The following is a 20,963-nucleotide window of genomic DNA, read 5'->3' on the forward strand; positions in this document are numbered from 1 at the left end:
CATAGGTTTATTTACCCAATAATAAACCTGTTAAACATAATAACTCATTGTTATTTTTATAATTGATTATCAACAACTTTGGCAAAGCTTTTACGCTCATAACTGCACCTGACACACATCTGAAACACAATGTAATGAGCTTACATGCTGCGTCCTTTATCACTAATGTACAAAATACTGCGTCAGCATTTTTTGAGGTACTTTACTTGAGATTTTCTATTTGATGTTACTTTATACTTCCACTCCACTACATTTCAGAGGGAAAGGTACTTTTTACTCAACTACATTTATTTGACAGCTTTAGTTACTTTTCAGATGAAGATTTGACACAATAGAAAATATAACAAGCTTTTAAAATACAACTCGTTGTTAAAGATGAAACCAGTGGTTTCCAACCTTTTTGGCTTTTGACGTCTTACATAAAGCAGTGTGTAGTCGGGTCACATTTCCGATGTCTATGAGTTGTTAACAGCTCCACCAAATAGTGATTTTTTTTCCTCTAGACTTCTCACATGGTTTCATTTCAATAAATGTTCAAATGATTCAATATTTAACCAAAAATCAAAGATTAAAGAAAAAGTCCAAAAACTGAAAACAGATTTGTGTATCAGAACTTCGTTTTTTCTTCTTTCCTCTCCCATTAATCATCTCACAACCCCTCAGATTTATCTGGTGACCCTTTGGAAGGGCCCAACCCCTAGGTTGGGAAACACTGGACTAAACTAGCTAACTGTATATAAAGTAGTTGAAACTAGCTCCACCTGCAGCAGCTACAACAGTAACATGCTGCTCTAACACTGATGCTTCAGTATTAATAATCTAATGACGTCATATATAATAATATATCAGTCAGAGGGACAAAATGTGTACTTTTACTTTAATACTTTAACTGCATTTTGCTGCTAATACTTATGCACTTTGACTTTAGTATTTTTCATGCAGGACTTTTACTTGTAATGGAGTATTTTTACATGGCTGTATTGGTAATTTTACTTAAGTAAAGGATCTGAATACTTCTTCCAGTACTGGAATTTGCAGTTATAAGCCACCTATGTGTCATAATAATTGAACAAAACAAAAAAATGATTTGGGGCAAACGTGAATGGTTTCAACTGTTAAAATGCGTTGTTATACATATGGTATTAAAAAAAAAAAAAGTAAAGTTCAACTAAAAAACACAGGAGTCCAATTATTTATGTATTTATTGCTTATTTGCATTTATTTAGGAAAATGAATATATATCAGATATAAATGAATATTAAACTAATGGCAGGTCCAGTCACTGCTGAACCTGCCATCTCATGTTGAACATCATCCCTTCAGGACTTCTCAAGCTGTTTCCTCAGATCTGAAGCTTCTGCTGCCATCTCCTCCTCTGATCTCCACTTAGAGGGATTGTTCTCATCTTCTCGATCATGTTTCTGCAGCTCATCATACACGCTGTCATTCCGCTCAAAGTCTCCTGCCTTCCTGGGCAGCACATGGACGTGGACATGCTTCACGGTCTGTCCTGCTTCAGGGCCGTCTTGGATGGCGATTGTGAGCGAGGTGGCGTTGAAGTACGTCTCCACCATGTTGGCAACTCTCTGAGCGGTGATGAATAAATCTGCCACTTCATCTGGCTGAAGATCCCGAAAGCGCTGCACCGGTCTCAGAGGACACACCAGCACATGTCCGGGCACCACAGGCTTCCTGTTGACCAGAGCGAAGGACAGCTCCGTCTGCAGGAACACAGCCGAGGCCTTGATGAGATGCTGCCCGAAGCGCAGGGTCGACATGTCCCACTGACTCACCGGCCTCGCAGGTGGATGATTACGGGGAGGATGGAGAGAAGCGGTGCTCGGGCTGAAGCGGTGCTCGGGCTGTGGAGGAAGACTTCTCAGTGCTGCAGTGGACTTGTTTTTGTTCATCACCTGACTCCTGGGCTGCTGCTATGTGTTTCTATTTCCTCCTTAAACGTTTTCTTTCAATGATGAATCAGTTGCATTTTCTTTCACCTTGTTTTTTCTTCAGCACCATTAAATCCTGCAAGTCTGTCTCATCTCTCCTACTTCATTCACTCACTTTTGTTGTCTTCTGTCTGACATTATCAATATTTAATGCCGCACGTGTAAGTTAATGTCATGAATGAGCCTTTGAACTTTGATTCATTCGTCTGTTACCATGAAAGCGGCTGTCAATGTTGTTGCAGTGATACCGGAAGCCATGTGTTTTCCTAGGACAGCAAAATCATGAGCCGCCCTACTCTGCGTCTGATTGGCTAGTACTCGTTGCCTTTTTTTGTTTGGGTTGGTTGGATTTAGGTATGAGGAGTGTGATTGGTTAGGATTAGGCTAAGAATATCAGAGTAAGCCAATCAGAGGCAGAGTAAGGCGGGTCGTGACTTCGCCGTCCTAGGAAAAAAATATCGCATACCGGAAGTTACCCAGGAACTAAATGATGCAACACATGGAAAGTTCCGGATTAGCCAAAGGTCAATATATAAACCAGTGTGACTATTATCTGTGTCTATCAGCCACCAAAGTCACAAGAAATATAGGCTACTAATAATTTAAAAAATGCCAAGAGGAAGCAGAAGCCGGACCTCCAGGATGGCTCCTCCATCCAGGTAACATTTAATTTCAGACCAGTTGTGAAAAAGATGTTAAAACGTAGTGAGGATAATGTGTTAGCAGCTTCAGCTAACGTTAACGTTGTAGTAAATTACCGTCTGTTAGCCGCTGCCTGCCAGCGAAGTTACCACAGATAGACTACCTTTATAAACATATATTTTCTAAATGTAAACGTCTTTTTCTGTCACTTGAAATTTAATGTTAACTTACAAGTCTTTGATTACAGTAATGAAGGTCACAGCGTTAAATCTGGTGCATTTAATGTCACCCGTATTGTTGCGTCACAGACATAGAATATAAAATAAACAGCGGAGTTACATAAAAATACAGATTAGTTTTCCTTGAATCTGTAGCGTTAGTTAACTGAACACAGTGGGGAGATAGTTATAAAGACTAATATCATTTAGGAGTTAAGTTTGTGATAAAGTATAAATGTTAACTTGTCTTACCAGCTGCCTTATAGTGTGACTGACTTTAAATGTTAAACTACGTCTTCGCTTCTTTCTCATCATATCCACAAAGCGCAGTTTTGAATGTATTTGTCTGACTTAAGACTGTGTTACGTTTAGTTTAAATTAGATATTGCATGAAAGATACCGAGTCCAACATGTTGTAATTTGATTTTGTATCACTTGCTTAAATGCCAAACAGTCCAGAGCAAACACAACAATGACCTTACGTGACCCTATGCGCCAGTGCCACACGCAGCTTCCAGACTTCATTGCTGTAGCGCTGATATTTTTCACAGTTTTATCGCACTTTAAATAGTTTTTACGAGGTTCATTATGTGCATTACAAGCTCTGAGAGTCGCTTTTTTTTCAAACATTTGTCTAAAGAAGATCTTAAGACAGAGAGGTTGCCTTTTGATTACAGATTTACACACCTTCCCGCTGTCGCCAAGTGCTTGCTCATGGGGGAATTGTTGGGTCTCTGTAAATTAAAGGGTACGGTCTAGACCTGCTCTATGTGAAAAGTACACTGAGATGACTTCTGTTGTGATTTGGCGCTTTATAAATAAAATTGAATTGAATATTTGCATTAGACCTAAATATGCAGAACCTTTGTTTTCTTAAGATTTAATGTCCTCTTGGATCTTAGTAATATGTTGTGAGTGAAGTCTACAAATAACTTGAACTTGATATTTGCAGATTTTTAGAGTCTGATTGACTTGTATGGAAAAACTGAGATCATCACATAAAGTTAGTGTCAGTTGTTGACTGTGTTGAGATTAAACTTTTAAAATGATTTTCTCTTCACAGCCGGGCACCACCATCACCACCACCTATGGCCCGGCCTCCACCCCCTCCTTCCCATCATGCCCCGGTTCCAATGCAGGCCCCTCCGACTGCTATGGGTGCTCCAGCGGCAGCACCCAGGCAGCCAGGTATGTTCGCTCAGATGGCCACTACAGCAGCTGGAGTGGCAGTGGGCTCTGCGGTAGGACACACTCTCGGCCACGCAATGACTGGAGGCTTCAGCGGAGGGAGTTCAGAGCCTGCCAGGCCCGACGTCACATACCAGGTAAATAAACAGCAGTCTAGCCGGTGATGAGATTGGAATAGCAACAAAGCAGATTAGTCTGTCTGATGGTAGATAGGTCATCAGTAAGCAGTGTTGTCAGAGGTGGCATAGGAGTGTTTCGTGAGAACTATGAGTTTGTTAAGTTTTCCAGAAAGCGAGATCACTTAAACTCTAAGTGAGCTCTTAAATTTGCCATATGTAGATGTGTGAATGATCCCATCATCTGCCTTGTGCCATTCAGGAGCCGTACCAGGCCCAGCCCACGTACCAGCAGCAACCACAGTACATGTACCAGCAGGAGGCTCCTCAGCCGCAGCAGGCCTGCTCCTACGAGCTCAAACAGTTTGTTGAGTGTGCCCAGAACCAGAGCGACTTGAAACTCTGCGAGGGCTTCAGCGAGGTGCTCAAACAGTGCAAGTTCGCTAATGGTAAGTAATGTTTGGCCATTTGATTAAAGTTAGATTACATAAGGATTAATAGCTTCTTTATAAGGGTGTGTCTGGTAGTTCATCAGTGAAATCTTTGACCACTTAAATAATTGTATAATTATTATTTTTATATATTCATTTAGAAGTATTTTGCAGTCTTGGCTTGTTGTTTGTTGAACTTTTTACACTCAATTTTAGAGCTGCAACAATTAATTGATGCGTTGCCAGCTATTAATTTATTCGTATAACTAATACTAATAACTATTTTGATAATCGATTAATTGTCTTTTTTTTGGTTTCTTAAGTCTTCTGTGACAATAAAGTCTTTGGTTGTGGACTGTTGTAGATAAAATGAGACATTTGAGGACGTCACCTTGGGCTTTTAGGGAGCAGTGATTAACATTTTTCACAATTTTATAGACCTATCTAATTTATCAATTGAGAAAAAATAACTGACAGATCTATAATGATAATAATCATTAGTTGCAGCCCCACTTGATTTCATGCTGCCGCATAAGCAAGACTTGCATGAGCATTTAATCATCCACACGTCACAGCCGAATGACTCTGCAGTGTGCACGTGGTTCTCATGTCAAGTGTTGCAGTACCCAGTGTGGCCATGAGGCTGAGCAGTTTCAACACTTTCTAAATGCTTCATACTACCAGCTTTTTTTCTTGCACTGTAGGATTTTAAAAATGCCAAATTAATTACTATAAATGATGGAAATTAACTTTTTGTTCTCTCCACAGGTCTGTCATGAGACGGAGACAGAAAACTGGAGGCTGAAGAGCGCACACAGGCTGCATTTAGGAGCCATACTGGATACTAAGAGATCAATAAACATGCTTTAGTTTGACAGTTGATTTATCATCAGACGGCATCAACATATTCATTTCTCAGGAGAGTACTGCAGAGCTTGTAATCATAGTCTTATAAATAATGTTTATTTGGTGTTGTGTGTTTTGAGTTGAGTTATTTTTAATTAGTTTCTGTGCTTTAATTTAAACACACATTATATCACAAGATGAACTGCATTGTTTGAACATGATGAGCCACCAGTTTCAAGACCTCCACAGTTTGCTTGTAACAAGTTAAGGAGTAAAACTATTAAAGTACTTGGGTCATAAAGACCAAAAAAACCAACTGTGAGGTGTGATGATTTATGCACTGCTTCCTCAGATAGACTATATTATATGATTATATACTATTATTACACTGTTCTCTTGAAGAATCATTTCTATTTTTACATGTGTTTCTTTCATTAGAATTTAAGAGCTACAGAGCAGAGATACCACAGAGGTCCAACACCTGTCATGTCACTCCAGTCTCAGTACAAATCCACAAATTGAATGTTGTATATGGAGTAATGAAGGGCAGCCTTGTCTCTCTTAGTGTCTCATGGTGAGAGCAGGAGCTACAGGGTGTTATTTCATGGATCTGGTTTTTTGTGTGGACACGCGGACAGAGAGTGCTGCTGCTGCTGCTTCCTGAGAAGCAACAATTTATTTTTGGCATCTGACATTAGAGCTCACCCTTTGCAATGGCAGCAGCCCCATGAAGCCACTGCAGTAGCAGAGTTTGACTGGATACTTTTTGTTCGTCTTCTTTACGCGTTGTGAACAGACTTGAGTTTAATGATGGATAACCTTCACAACAGGGACTGACCGGGACTGGACACGGTGAGTGACCAGGCGTTTTTACTTCATTTGTTTTGCTTTACTGGAGCCTGCAAAAGGTCAAATAGTGACAGAGGTTTAGAAGGAGCTCCAGTTCACACTGTGGCATATTGCTTTATTAGTCTGCTCCTCAGGATATGTTGGGTATGATATTAAATTTGGGACGATAACTTTAAGATACTCAAAGATAGTTGAGTCTGTTTTGCCCCTTGAATAATACCTTGATATAAGCTTAAATAACTTTAAGTTGTTAAAAAATATGTTTTAATTGTACTACTTTTTATTAACCATCAAAATAATGTCATCCAGATTTGCTATTTCGCTATAGAGTTTATATTATTCAAACATTTCAGTTAGTGTCACTTTAATGTAATTTTAGTGCAATTGAAGGCAAGTTAGGGAACAGAACTAAAATATACCTCTTAAAACCTCCTAAAGCTTTAAATTGACTGGTTATTAGGTCAAATGTGCATTAAATAAGTCATTTTAAGGGAATGAATTAATTTAATATTTAAACCACAGGAAAGTCTGTTGCTTGTGCTCCTCAGTCTATGTACTATATATATATCTATCAAGTTGGAAAGTTTGTTCATTGTTTTCACCATTATATGAGGCTCTTTAGCTGGACTATGGAAATTCAAACAAATCTGAAATCTTTTCATCTGCAATGACTTTAATGAATTGCATTGGAATTAAGCAAATCTGGGGATAAAAAAAACAGTTTATCTTGTCTGAATGGCAGTTTTCATTAAGTGTAGACTGTTGCTGTCTCCTGAGCATTCAAAGTACTATCTGTACTGCTACCAACTTTTGGGGTGGTTACACAAAACAAAACAAGGGACTGTACAGCCCTAACATCGGCATGTTTGTGTGGTTGCTAAGGAGATACAATTGCTTAGTTCAGTTCAGTTCAGTTCAGTTCACCAGTGGTGGAAGAAGTACTCAGATCCTTTACTTAAGTTAAAGTACCAATATAGCAATGTGGCCCAAGATGAAATTCAGGGGCTTTGAATAATGCTGTGTCTGATATTGTTTTTCCATTTTAAAAAAAAAGTTCAGTTAGCTAGCTAGAAATTCTTAAAATAACATCTCCTCCTTCTACCTAATTGAGAAATCCAGAACTTTTCCAAATGTTTTAACTGCTGGACACAAGATGTGTCCTACTTCACAGTAAAGTCCCTTCTCAGTATTTGTGCACGGGAGGCTTCAAGTTTCCACATCACACTGGAGTAAGTTGCACACTTGCACATGATTGGCTCCAGACCAGTTGCGATGTCACAAATCATTCTCGTAGGGACACGCCTTAAACTGAGATTTAAAGTGAGCGCAGAGAAACTTTCTTCCTTCAGCAGATCAATGTGAAAACACCCTTCTAGTCTCAAACTCTGTACATACATTATCCTGCACACTGAAGCTCAAACATTCATGTCAAGTAACAATAAGTAAAACATACTTTTGAGACAAGGGTGACTTTAAGTCAAGTGATCACTAAAGTCAGTGGGATTCATCCTCAGAGGACCATGAATGTCTGCACAAAATATCATGGCAATGCTTCCAATAGCTGTTGAGATATTTCAGTCTGGACCTACAAATCAACATAACTATCTGTACAAAATTTCTTCTTCAGATACTTTTATTTCCAGCTCTGATGAGATTGTCAGACTGTAAGTTGCCATGGTTGCGTCAGTGAAAAGCTAGATCGCTCTACTGAACAAACCGTCTTTGTCTGTCATCAGCCTGTTGTGAGCCGTAAGCAGTTGTGTTGCCTTGGTGGTGATTCAGCATCACTCCATCATGACCAAAGAGGAGGAAATCCCTGACTCCGTGGGAGCCCAGGATTTCTACGACAAATATGATCCCAAGGAGATTCTGGGAAGGTATGTTGAAGAAGCACACAGCATAATATATCCTGCAAACATTTAACTTATTGATTTATTTAACCAAGCAAGTCCCATTAAGGTTGGAAACTGATAATATCTTTGCTCAGGGTGCTACAAAAACACATTTAACACAAAAATCCACATCAAAAACAACAGATTACAGCTCAAATTCTGTAATTTATTGAGCAGCTATGACTTTACAGAAATACCTGAGTAGTTTTCCAGAAGTCCATGAGAGATGTCGACAGTGCCAGAGCTCGCTCATTGTCATTCCCCACCATCTGTCAGATGGTGGTGGGGTTATGTAAGCCACAGTGTTCGGGGAGGCTTTATTCATTAACTTGAACGTGTTTTGGACAAAGGTTCAGTGTTGAGAGCCGCTCGCGATTGGCCGGAGTGCTGTGGGATTGCGTAATTTCACTCCCTTTCTCACATGCAGGTCATGAGGTCACCGGATGTGTGGATGGACAGTGTGTTCCCCTGCTAGTATTCCTCACATGGCTCACACAAACAGAGGGAGGAAATTCAGTTCAGTAGCTTCCAAATCATCCTTTGAAATGGAGCTAATGCATAAATATATATAATGATAAGTTTACAATCTTTAACTTTATGTTCAGACTTTGTTCTTAAGTTAACGAGAGAAATAAAACGAAACATGAAGAGACTATAAAGAAAATCAAGCTCCTTTTTTAAAGAATTGAGCAGTATGCAGTAGAAAAATCATGTATCATGCAAAAAAACACTTTGAGTATGAAACATTACATCCAACAGTATTCACAGAAACCCCTGAGTGAAGCACACAGACATGTTTTCCTTTCTGCTTCCAGCTGTGCAAACATGAACCTCTGAATAAATAAGTAACCGGACAGCTCTTTGATAAGTCGACTGAGGTGTTTTCTCTTCCTCAGGGGAGTGAGCAGCGTGGTGCGTCGCTGTGTCGACAAGCACACCTCACAGGATTATGCGGTGAAGATCATCGACATCACCCCCTCGGACAAGATGAGCTCAGAAGAGATCGAGGAGATCCGAGAGGCGACGGTGAAGGAGATTGATATCCTCAAGAAAGTCTACGGACAGGACAACATCAGTAAGCACAGTTTTGAGTTAAAACAACCTTGAATGTATTGGAAAGACTGTTAGAGCAGCAAAAAGCAAAAAGAGTTTGTTTGGCCTTCGTCCCAATAACCTGCTCAAAGAGTGTTGACCTTTGCCCTCTACTGATCTTCATACATTATCTACAGAATGTAATCCTTTGTTGTTCTCATCTTGATTCAATACTGAAAAAGCTCCTCAAATGTCTCCTCTCCTCTCCAGTACAGCTGAAAGACTGCTACGAGTCCAAAGCCTTCTTCTTCCTCGTTTTTGACCTGTAAGTGTCAAATCTCAAGTTTTACATTTACACAGGTTTTTAAACTTGTCAGCAAACGGAAATTCGCTGGAAAGTTTGATTCTCTTTCCCCCCAGGATGAGGAGAGGTGAACTGTTTGACTACCTCACAGAGAAGGTCACCCTGAGTGAGAAGGAAACCAGGTCAGTGAGCATCTTATATCACTTTTGGACTATTTACTTCTTGACAAATGTGAAAGCAAGGAATTATTCTACTTTTTTAAAGACCTCAAGAGTTTGTGGTGTGTGTTGGTTTTAGGAAGATCATGCGCGCTCTGCTGGAGGTGGTCCACTTCCTCCACTCCCAGAACATCGTCCACCGGGACCTGAAGCCTGAGAACATCCTTCTGGATGACGAGATGAACATCAAACTCACCGACTTTGGCTTCTCTGTGCAAATCCAGGAGGGAGAGAAGCTCAAAGGTCAGTGACAACTTGCATGTAAACCAACCAATAAACAGTATTACATTTTTTTTAAATAGATGTTATAAATCAATGTTCATCCAAGAAAGGAAAAAGTCCAAAGGTGACCCAAATCTCTCCTTCTCTGTCTGAAAAACACTGATATGAATAAAATCCAGATATATGAGTTTAAAAATCTAAACTCATATATCAAAACAATATTGACTGGCAACTCAACGTGGGCACAGCAGACTTCAGCATATTCAGCTGAGGACTTGCCCTAATAAAGTTTCTATGTTTACAACCTTAAGTGCGATTATAGCAGCTGCTGGTGGTCAACGGAGAGTCTGGGTCTGGTTGCACAACATTCTGCCATCTCTCTCAGCCACTCTTACAAAGGTTAAGATGCAACAGGAGACTCAGATCTATTTGCTGTACTTCCAGTTACTCAGAGTGCGCTGACCTTTCAAATAGACACTTTGACTTCTCAGAGAGCATCAGATCACAAGCAGCGGGAACTGGCAAGTCAAATGTCTAATAGTAGTCTGCATCATCATTTAATTTTTCTTAGTGTGTAGAGATTAAACATGGTTAGATGACGTCCATTAGACTGTAATTGTATTTCAGCGTGTTATGGCATGCACGCATTCACAGTAAACCACAAACGACTGTCAACAAAGCAGACATGATCTCTAAGTTGCTATTAAAATTAATGTTTACATGCATGGGGAGGTGAAAATTTTCTATGAATTTTCTCAGCTTCTCATATGTGATGATTTAATGCTTTTCTTTGTCATACATGATAGTAAACTGTGTACCTGTTTTCATCACTGGGACTATTGGACGAACAAAAAAAGATATATGAAGACGTCACCTTTGAATCTGGGAAACTATAACAGGCATTTTTAACTCTTTTCTTACATTTTATAGAGGAGAAATCATCATCTGCAGATGAATCGATAATGAAAATAATCATTAGCCTGACCATGCAGCCCTAATTTCATACGAATTTTTAGGATTTTATAGGACACAAGTTTGTGTAAATGTTGTGTATAGCAGTCTTCATTCTTATGAGTAATATTGTCGCCTGATTTAGATATTCTATTCTCTTCTTCCACCAATGCTCATCAGATTAAACTGCACTCTGAGAAATAGCCTTCATTCAATGTGCTTGAGTCCACTTTTACATGTTAACACAACACACACATGTAATACCTCTATATAGATCTTACAGCCAGAGCAGAAGTGGTAAAAACTATATTATTATATATATTTATATTTTAAAGCTTTGTAAATGTGAGTTTGACACTTTACAAAAAAAGGCCAGAATCTTCACAAGAAATATGCTCTATTTTTTTTAAAATAGTAAAAGTCTGTTTCTTTTTGGATTTGTCTTTAATGCAGAGGTGTGTGGGACTCCTGGTTATCTCGCTCCTGAGATCATTGAGTGCTCCATGGACCCCGGACATAAAGGATATGATACTGCTGTGGACATGTGAGTAAGACACTACATAGTAGAAAGGCGTCTGGACATTAGATATATAAACTGTACTATATAAACAATAACGAAAGCTGTTACGGATACTGACTGAATAATATGAAAGCTCATGTTATCTTATTTATGATCTGCACACAAAGTTAACAGATTTTGTAAGTCTGATTGTCCTCTGGCTCTTGCTTGTAGATGGAGTTCAGGTGTGATCATGTACACGCTGCTCGCAGGCTCTCCGCCCTTCTGGCACAGGAAGCAGATGCTGATGCTGCGTATGATCTTGGCAGGGAAATATGACTTCTCATCTCCAGAGTGGGAGGATCGCTCAGACACTGTTAAAGATTTGGTAGGATAATTTTATCTCCACTTGCATTATCACTGGTTTTGTTTTAAAGTCACACACAGCAATATCATCACTTTGGACAATATAACTTAATACATTTTTCATGTATTTCAAAGCTGCAGTAAAGGTTTAATCACACATCAAAACATAACACACTCCATGTGATTTTCTCAGATCTCTCGGATGCTGGTGGTGGACCCACAGAAGCGTTACACAACTACAGATGTTCTCAACCATCCATTCTTCTCACAGTATGTGGTGAATGAAGTACGACAATTCAGCCCGTACAGACGGTTCAAGGTGAGATATTATAGATTTTTATTTACCTTCCAATGTGTCAAACGTCCACTTGAAAATGTTCATAACCGAAAGACAAATTATCGGCAAACATGGACATTAGTTTGGGTTTCTGGCTTAACTGCAAACAAAGTTTATGAATTTAATGCTCTTTGAGAAATGGCTCTCAAATATCAGACATCAGAGCGTCCTTGAACACACCAGCAAAGGGAGTTCTCAAAAAGACCACAAATGCCACAAATACTACCGAACGCCTGGAAATCTTGATTAAAATACCCACAAAGAAATGTTCACAGTAAAGCAGAATCCAGGAAGTCTTGCTGAATATTAGTCCTTAAGTGGCGTAGACAACCATGGAGAAAAAAACTAAGGCACTCGGTCTTCAAGTGAAATAATACATTTATTCTTTGAGCACAGGCAATCGACCTCAAAGAATAAATGTATTATTTCACTTGAAGACGGAGTGCCTTAGTTTTTTTCTCCATGGTTGTCTACGCCACTTTAGGACTAATATTCAGCAAGACTTCCTGGATTCTGCTTTTTTGTGTTTTCACCTGCCCTACTAAAGAGCACCTGTCACATGAGCCATCAGAGCCATGCAGCGCTTCCTCCTCCTGTTTTGAAATGTTCACAGTGACAGATTATTTATCTTAAACTACTGAACTATTGAACAAAATGTTTTTTTGTCACCAATCCCAGAATGACAAAAAAAAACTTTAGTGAGCCATGTTTAAATTTCTTAAAGTTATTTTACATTTTATTGACTTGTTTATATTTTTCTGCATTTTTTATTGATTATATTGCATATTTCATAATGTCCACTTTGGAGTTTTATATAAAACAAAATCTATGTGTGGCTGCCTGAAAGGTGGGATATCAATCCCCAAAATGTATGGTATACTTAAAATTGTTGCCAGTAATTTACGACAAAATGTAGTTTATTAACGTTAACATTATAAACTATCTGTGTGGTCATATGGTGAGATGATAAAAATTGACTTCCACTGTACAGTTTTTCCACACTTACTCACCTCATACTCGGAGACATCAGTGACCCTTTACTAAACTTCTCCATCAGGTCATTTGCATGACTGTGCTCGCCACAATGAAAATCTACTGCAACTACCGCCGAGCCAAGCCTGTTACCAAGGAGGTGATCAAGAGTGACCCATATGCCGTCAAGCCCATCCGCAAGCTCATTGATGCGTGTGCGTTCAAGATCTACGGCCACTGGGTCAAGAAGGGCCAAACTCAGAACAGAGCAGCACTTTTCGAGAACACTCCCAAAGCCATCCTGCTGTCGATAACCGCCGAGGGAGACGACCCAGTCAAACAGCTCTGGTAATAAACAGTCGTTCCTCAGGGCGGGTCCGTTGGAGCTTAAAGGTATACTACGCAGGATTTGTTGGTTGGTGTTTGTAAATACACAACATTAGTTAGGCCCTCCTCCCTGGCTCAATGAGCAAGTGAGAGAGAGAGAGATAGAGAGAGAGAGAGAGTGGCACTGGCGAGAACAAGGCATGGATCAGATAGATAAAATTTTATTTTCTGATTGATTCATGGCCATTACGTTCTAAAGTACAAGTAAACCCGTACAACCCTGCGGGAAGGTGCGGCATTGCTGGATTTTGTGTGAATGCAGGGCTTCATCCTGTCCGCTGTGGCCTCTCTGCTCTGTGTGTGTGTAGCTCCGCCTCGGTCAGACATAAAGACCTGCAGCTCTTTATACATCCATGACACTGAGACAGAGATCAGAGACATCTCGAGCACAGCAAAATAATAATAACACCACCACGAGAGGGAGTATCTTTGTATGAGTCTATACATTGGGGTTTTTTTTTTAGGAAAATCCTGCTTACTATACCTTTAATATGGAGACACTTCTGCTCAGTGTGACTTTTGTACCCTTCCCCATTATGAAAAAAAGAAATGAAATGGCAAAATATAACTGACCTCTACCAGGGGGCTTATTTTCTCATATAAAAAATGAGTATTGTTACTACAGTGTAAATGTTTTACCCAAGAACTGCAGAGTGACATCTACAGGAACACCACTGAGAAGATATTTCACTATTTAACATTTTACCTGGACTTGTCCTAATGGTAGACAAAAAATTACTGATAAAATAACAGATAATGGTAAAAATTTTGAGAGAAACTCTTCTCTTAAAACTATATTATTCTTTCATTGATGGAAGCAGCCACTCCTTGATATTATCAAAGAGACAAACTGTTTTACACTATGTAGCACTGTTCATATTTCATAAGATCCACTTTTATCTTTTAGTGATCTGCGGCTTTATTCACAAGCATTTGTCTAAGTGTGAAATTTTAATTTCAAATGTGTTCAAAATGCAAATATATGTAGATTTAAATTTTAATTTATTATATTAACTGGCTGGTGGGTTGGAAACCACCAGCCAGTTGGGGCCTTTCTGTGTGGAGTTTGCATGTTCTCCCAGTACCTGCATGGGTTCTCTCTGGGTACTGCGGTTTCCTCCAACAGACCAGAAACATGCAGGTTAGGTTAATTGGTGACTCTAAATTGCCTGTAGGTGTGAATGTCTGTCTACCTGTTAGCCCTGTGATTGACAGCGACCTGTCCAAAGTGTACCCCGCCTGTCGCCCAATGTCAGCTGAGATTGGCTCCAGCTCCCCCTGCAACCCTCTAGAGGATAAGCAGATACTAATTATAATTTCATTTGTGTAAACAGGTTACTCTTTTCAGAACTGAAGACTTGGCTCTTTACAGGAGCCAAAGCAAAATAAACAAAACTTTAATTTGCCTGACAGGAAAATGAACGAGAACTGCATACTTGAAATGGCATTAGACGTAGATATCTGTGTACTGTGTGGCTATTTGGTCAATATGCATGATGTACTGTACTAGACTGACAACTTCATTAGAAGTTTTTAAGATGATAGCACTTTGAAGGAATTGTATGCAATGGCTTTATTTATTAAAAACTTGCATTTCATGTAACACCCAAGCTTTGTTATTTGTGTAAGTTACTTTTTAATTTTAAGTGTATTTCTGTGTTTCTCCAACATCTTTAAGCTTAACTTAGAAATCAAATACACATGACCCATTATGAACAGAGTTACAAGTTTATTACCAAAAAAAAGGAATGAGATACATTCACATCTTCAAGTATAAACAATCATCAGAAGGCAGACAGCAGCTCTGTTAGAACAACATTCTGCTTTCATTTCCATCACAGTGCTGTGGGTGAAAAAGAAAAGAGAAAAATCTGTTAAACACATCACAAAGCGTGCCATTAGTTTAAATGATCGTTCATTTTAATGTTCTTACCGAGAGTGAAGGAGTTTTTTCCCCCTGTGATAGTTTTTCCACAGTCCTGCTTCAGAATGGCTGTTGGATCTGCTGAAGCATTTAACAGGCGAGAGTAATTAATACGAGACTAACAGGAATGCTGGCAGAGCAGTGTCTTCAATTTCAGAGTGTATAATTGTACTCGTTCCCGTACAGTTGGGTGAGGCTGAGGCAAGCACTCATCCAGTCATTTAGTAGGAATGAGGCGAGACTTTTGCATGGTGTCTGACTGTATCCACCACAAAGAGCTGGTACAGAATTCTGCCATGCCTGAGTGGCAACTTTTATATTTTCATGAACAATAATTATGTTGCATGTCTTTGTATGACAGTGTTTGTACAAACATACCATCCTCAGGCCATTCTTCACAGCCTGGAGATCAGTCCTGGCAGCCTCTTTTCTCTGGGTCCATAATTATATGTCTTAATGTCCTGGGACGAAACAGGAATAAAAGAGTCTATAAGCTGAATTGCCTGATAACATATTGTTATAGGTTGTTTAAACATACGCAAGAAATATAACAGAGAGAGACACACACCAGAGTTCACCTCTAAAGAAGTAAAACGGTGCTGAACTTCTGTCATTTTTAGTAATTTATCATCAAGTAAAGAATTTATCTTCACAAATGCAAAGATTTTCTGTTTCAACAGTTAATAAAGTGGACTTGTGATGGACATTTGTTGCCGACTAAACTATTAATTGACCAAAATATCTAGTAGAATTTGGTTGCCTTACTTATCAATGAAAATTTTAATCAGTTGCAGCCTTGCAAGACAGAATCACGTGCAAAGTGTCTAGAGCTGCACCGATTAATCGATTAATAGATTGGTTGTCAACTATTTTGAGTCATTTTTTAAGAGGAAATTCTTTAATTTCAGCTTTTTAAATGTGAACATTTTCTTGTTTCTTTAGTCTTCTATGACAGTAAACTGAATATCTTTGGGTTGTGGACTGTTGGTCAGGACAAAACAAAACATTTAAGGACATCACCTTGGGCTTTGGGAAAACATGGTTGATGTTTTTCACCATTTTCTGACATTTTATGTACCAAACAACTAATCGATTAAAATCAAGAAAATAACCGCCAGATTAATTGATAATGAAAATAATCATTAGTTGCAGCCCTAAAAGTGTCACATATTCATGCTAATCACATGTTGCTGTATTCACTCTGACATAAGGATGAGCCACATAACAAGTGCTCTCATCCTGTTGTTGAGTCAGTGTGTGAAAACTATAATTTAGCATGGTGTCTGACTGCATTTACTATTTCAAGAGTAAAACAGAATTCGGCCATGCATTTAAATACATGTTATTAAATTAGTTACCTCTCCATTTTTCTTCTCTTGGCCCTGTAAAGGTCAACCATCTTGTCTTCAGAGAAGGCATGAGACCTTCAGAGAGAAACATATTCACAGCAATTAAACTCTGAACACATGTGCCTCTGCTCGTCATTTTGCTGACTTGACAAGGAATTGTTTAATGTGTACCTTCCCGTATAATGAGAAACCTATGTGATAAAGATACACTGGATATCTGCTCCTTCTCACCTCTGCAACATGAAGGTCTGTGTCTCTGGACGGGATATCCTCCATTATGAGCAGGTTGGAGTTCAGGCCTCTAGTGTCATCTGGAGGTATGGTCACAAAAACAAAACAAAAAAAAGGTACACAAGTAATTAATCATTGAGAGCATAATTCCACTAAAATGGTTCTGTAATTTTTCCAGGTAAGTTTTAAGACTGTCATAACTTAAGGTAGTATTGAAACAATCCATCCTAATCACATGTTCCTGCTCTCAGGTCCGTACGAGCTGGTTAATAACCAGCATAAGCATCGTAGTGTTAAATAGACAAAGCTCAGTTCAATACTATCTGATTAAAAAACTATAACCAACACTTCTACACGTGTTGCACCACATGCGTTTCAAAGCATGCTAAAGCTAAAGCAAGCTAACGCATGCTAGAAAAAGGTAATTATTCTGACATGCATGTATGAAAACTCACATTATCCCCTTGCTCGCTCCCTTTGGACTCAGATAAGGTTTTACAACAAACGTCGACGACATCTTATGTTCACTGAGGATCAACTTGCTCCTCACCACCGGCTTCGAGAGTTCGCTTCGTTGCCTCCTTCTTCCTCCTCCTCCTCTTCCACTTCCCGTTCGTGTCCAGATGGTAACCCTAAATTTGCAAAGGATCTCGCGAGAGTGACCATTTTAACCCCAAACCATGATCTTTCCCTAACCATTACCAAGTGTTTTTGTGCCTAAACCTAACCAGACACTAGCCAAAGTTTTATCATCATCATAAAACATAATAATTTTGTACAATGACAAACGCCTACAAATCACGCGAGAGTTGCGCAAATCTAGGGTTACCATCTACACGCGATCCCTCTTCCTCTTGATGGCATTGGAAACAGCATCAAGCGCATTACCGCCACCTTCTGGACTGGAGAATGTGATATGCTTTTAGATTGGTTTGAAGAATTTTTTTTAAAATCAAACTTTGGCAAACCATCTCAAGAGCTTATTGTTGGTCACAGTAATCACATCTGCCTTTTTTGGCTTAATTTAAAAAGAAAGTACTGTTTAAACGTGTACCCAATCTTAAAGTATAAAGACTTTCGTATTCCATCTTTCATTTGAATACTTAAAAAAATCAGTCCAGTCTTTTTATTATCTCACTGATTCTGCCATCTCATCATAATTTCAGATTTGATTATGCATTTCAACTTTCCCATATAATCTCATTATCTAGAATTCTTTTCTAGTATAGAATATCTAGTATTTCTGCTCTACGTGTATGTAGCCTTTGAAAAAGGCCTAAAAACCTCTCTATTCAGGAAGGCTTTTCATGTTAACTCTTCTTCTTCTTCTTATTATTATTATCATCATCATCATTATTATTATTGTTGTTGTTGTTATAGTCCTGCAAGTTGACTAGCTCCAATATGAACTGTTGTATGAATACCTATTCATTGTAGGTTGGTTATATTTCTAGTTTGTCATACATTTTTTTGGGGGGTGTGTTTTTAAAAGTATTTAATTATTCCAAGATGAACATAGACTAAATACTGCAATATTGCAAAAAAAACCAAACATGAATCCTCTTGGTTGAAGTCCAAAATGAAAAATGCTTATACTGTTATTATTTTTGGATGCATCTGTATTTGAGTGTATTTACATATTTATTTATTTTAGAATTACATTATCTTTCCTTGATCTCTTGTATCTTTACTTCAGTGCCTCTCCTCATGACTGACTACTGATTTGGCTCCTGCAATTGGGACACTTTTTGCATTAGCAGTAGGCGATTTGAGGGGGGGTGGGGGGGGGGGTTGTCATCCCACTTGTTAGCAAAATGACCAAAATGCTTCCCCCCTTTTAACCTGCCATTCCCCTTCTCCATCCCCAGGTAGAAGAGAGAGTGCAAGGGCAGAGGGGTTATATAGTTTAATATATTAGTCTAGTCTGCCTGATTCATTGATCTTTTGGGGTTTATGCAAGTTAGAATCTATGGCCCCAATCATGGCTCTGAAATATCAGTAGCCTAACTGTGCTGTGTATTGATAAATCCAGTGGTGCTGAAGGAACAGACGGATTTGTAGTTACACCTTTTTCTCTCAGTCCTGCCCTTTTGTCAGTTTGTCTTAGATCTATAATATTCTCTAAGCTAGATACTATAAATACTTAATTCTATACTATATTGTAGCCTATATACTCTATAGAGTAGTGTCACCCTCAGGATCAAAGTGACAAGTAGCAGCGTGTAGTCGCGGAAGAGTGAGAGGATCATAGAGACATGCTGCTGCCTGCAGTATTATAATATTTCTATAATGTTTCTCTCATTATTCAGTAGTGTCTGTGCTGCTGAAAATACATAAGCTTGGAAGGGGAGGGAGAGGGGAGGAGTATTCAGTTGGTTGCAATCTGCAACCTCACCGCTGGATGCCACTAAATCTTATACACTGGTTCTTTAAGGCAGCCATTCACAGAGAGCGCCATCTAGTGGGCCGCAGAGGCAGTGGTACTATAGCACTACCAAATGGTTAGATTGAAATTAAGAATTATTATTTTTTGTAATTAAAAAAGCTAGTTATTTTTAAATCTAAATGTACCCAAGAATGCACATAAATTTAAGAAAAAACGTCAAGTTAAAATGCATAATTTTAATAACCAGTTACGTTTGAATATCACCACTAATCAGGACAGGTAACGTTAGAGGCCCTGTTAGCTAGCTAACGTTGGATGCAGCGACACAAAATGGATCAGTGTTTGAAAGGAAAAAGTGATGTGGGAGACAACCCTGCGCCAGTAAAAGCTCCAAAGCGTGTGGTGAGCAAATATAAGTCTGAATACATTACATTTGGATTCATAATGGCAGGCAGTGATGCTGAGCCGAAAGCAGAGTATGTTGAATGAATCCTGTCAAATGAGGCGCTAAAACCATTGAAGCTCCAGCATGACACTTAAGCACAAAACACCCGGGATGCGTTGGGAAAACGAAAGAATCTTTCCCAAGGAAAAGGGACGGGCTTCAGACACAACAGAAAGTCATCACAACATTACCAACATTAACAACTCAGTCAAAAGCCACTTTGACAGCTAGCTATGTGGTCGCTCCTCGTAGCTAGCAACCCTTTACGACCTCAGAGGAGCTTATTTTGCCCAACGCTGTGCATATGCGCCGAGAGTCACCAACTTGTGGAAGTAATAAAGGCAGTCCCATATTTTGTGATACAGCTAGTCGAGTTGACTGACGTTAGCAGTGCCGCTTTATTGTTAGTTTTTGTAAGATACTGCAGGAACAGTAACCATCGCAAGGATCTACTGTTTTGCAAAGAGCTTCCCATCAGAATAACAGCAGATAACGGAATGTACTGCTGCCCTGATGATTACTCCACCGAAAAAGGCCTTGAAATACCGTGTAGACGGCGCTGCATCAATGACAGGAATACATTGTAGTGTTGTCAAACAGATTCAAGAGAGGGCGCCAGACGTCAAGAGGACGCACCGTTTTTTGTTTTTTTTTTTTTACATGGGGAGGTCTAAACAGAGGTCACAAGAACTGCATGAATTCATGAATGTGACTGTTAACGCTAATAAGAAAAATGCACTCAACTCAAGTTGTTTTGCTGCTCTGTGTGAAAGACTTGATGCAAATCATTTTCAGCTCTGGTGCCAGATTGAAGTAAGGTGGTTTTCAACAGGATGTGTGCTTAATCGCCTTTTTGAACCGAGAAAAGAAGTGCACACATTTCTGGAAGAGCAGCACTCCCCTCTTGCAGAGCATTACACCAATGGTAACTTTTGTGCAAAACTAGCCTACTGATCAGATATATTTGGCCAGTCAGATCAGCTCAATACATCAATGCAAGGCACAAGATTTTTGGTTTTCAGACAGAATTGAAGGCTTCAAGAAAAAACATATTCTTTGTAACAGAAGAGTCAAGGAGGGATGATTTGACATGTTTTCACTCCTAAGTAAAACTTTGGAAGCCTCTCCTCATGTCAACATGTCCAAGTGCTGTAACCCATCATTTGACTCAGTTGTCAGGAAAGTTTCCAGACTACTTCCCAGAAGACC

The 20,963-nt window shown here is 39.2% G+C and overlaps 3 protein-coding genes, 1 long non-coding RNA gene and 1 other non-coding gene across 9 annotated transcripts; 2 read left to right on the top strand and 3 right to left on the bottom strand.

The window, feature by feature from the left end:
- Window positions 1-1,186: 1,186 nt before the first annotated feature.
- fhit (fragile histidine triad diadenosine triphosphatase) lies at window positions 1,187-2,223 on the bottom strand. Its single transcript, XM_044354738.1, has one exon. The coding sequence runs from the start codon at window positions 1,908-1,910 to the stop codon at window positions 1,320-1,322; it is 591 nt and encodes a 196-aa protein (XP_044210673.1). The 5' UTR covers window positions 1,911-2,223; the 3' UTR covers window positions 1,187-1,319.
- Window positions 2,224-2,454: 231 nt separating this feature from the next.
- On the top strand, window positions 2,455-5,706 carry chchd2 (coiled-coil-helix-coiled-coil-helix domain containing 2). The gene is made up of 4 exons (XM_044354739.1): window positions 2,455-2,608; window positions 3,873-4,134; window positions 4,376-4,562; window positions 5,313-5,706. The coding sequence occupies exons 1-4, from the start codon at window positions 2,559-2,561 to the stop codon at window positions 5,321-5,323; spliced, it is 510 nt and encodes a 169-aa protein (XP_044210674.1). The 5' UTR covers window positions 2,455-2,558; the 3' UTR covers window positions 5,324-5,706.
- A 251-nt stretch (window positions 5,707-5,957) lies between these two features.
- On the top strand, window positions 5,958-15,022 carry phkg1a (phosphorylase kinase, gamma 1a (muscle)). The gene is made up of 10 exons (XM_044354735.1): window positions 5,958-6,242; window positions 7,976-8,116; window positions 9,028-9,206; window positions 9,434-9,488; window positions 9,584-9,649; window positions 9,765-9,928; window positions 11,312-11,402; window positions 11,592-11,745; window positions 11,917-12,042; window positions 13,118-15,022. The coding sequence occupies exons 2-10, from the start codon at window positions 8,034-8,036 to the stop codon at window positions 13,382-13,384; spliced, it is 1,185 nt and encodes a 394-aa protein (XP_044210670.1). The 5' UTR covers window positions 5,958-6,242; window positions 7,976-8,033; the 3' UTR covers window positions 13,385-15,022.
- A 111-nt stretch (window positions 15,023-15,133) lies between these two features.
- LOC122984360 lies at window positions 15,134-20,294 on the bottom strand. Of its 5 annotated transcripts, XR_006403869.1 has the most exons (8): window positions 19,741-20,290; window positions 17,753-17,825; window positions 17,379-17,555; window positions 16,924-17,003; window positions 16,702-16,767; window positions 15,722-15,804; window positions 15,353-15,421; window positions 15,134-15,262 (listed from the first exon to the last, which is right to left on the bottom strand). It is a non-coding gene; the product is annotated as an uncharacterized LOC122984360 (long non-coding RNA). The 5 variants fall into 5 exon arrangements; XR_006403868.1 differs by having other exon boundaries at window positions 17,379-17,820; window positions 19,741-20,294; XR_006403867.1 differs by having other exon boundaries at window positions 17,379-17,825; window positions 19,741-20,294.
- On the bottom strand, window positions 16,532-16,672 carry LOC122984780. The gene has a single exon (XR_006403993.1). It is a non-coding gene; the product is annotated as a small nucleolar RNA SNORA15 (small nucleolar RNA).
- Window positions 20,295-20,963: the final 669 nt, after the last annotated feature.

The sequence above is a fragment of the Thunnus albacares genome, chromosome 6 (assembly GCF_914725855.1).
Source record: "Thunnus albacares chromosome 6, fThuAlb1.1, whole genome shotgun sequence".
NCBI lineage: Eukaryota > Metazoa > Chordata > Actinopteri > Scombriformes > Scombridae > Thunnus > Thunnus albacares.

What these genes read in the sequence shown, in the direction of transcription:
- chchd2 (XM_044354739.1), top strand. Translation starts at nt 2,559, where the DNA reads ATGCCAAGAGGAAGCAGAAGCCGGACCTCCAGGATGGCTCCTCCATCC. An exon ending in AGGATGGCTCCTCCATCCAG is followed by an intron (nt 2,609 to 3,872) that starts GTAACATTTAAT and finishes TTCTCTTCACAG; the next exon opens with CCGGGCACCACCATCACCAC. An exon ending in GGCCCGACGTCACATACCAG is followed by an intron (nt 4,135 to 4,375) that starts GTAAATAAACAG and finishes TGTGCCATTCAG; the next exon opens with GAGCCGTACCAGGCCCAGCC.
- phkg1a (XM_044354735.1), top strand. Translation starts at nt 8,034, where the DNA reads ATGACCAAAGAGGAGGAAATCCCTGACTCCGTGGGAGCCCAGGATTTC. An exon ending in TTCTTCCTCGTTTTTGACCT is followed by an intron (nt 9,489 to 9,583) that starts GTAAGTGTCAAA and finishes CTTTCCCCCCAG; the next exon opens with GATGAGGAGAGGTGAACTGT. An exon ending in CTGAGTGAGAAGGAAACCAG is followed by an intron (nt 9,650 to 9,764) that starts GTCAGTGAGCAT and finishes TGTTGGTTTTAG; the next exon opens with GAAGATCATGCGCGCTCTGC.
- fhit (XM_044354738.1), bottom strand. Translation starts at nt 1,910, where the DNA reads ATGAACAAAAACAAGTCCACTGCAGCACTGAGAAGTCTTCCTCCACAG.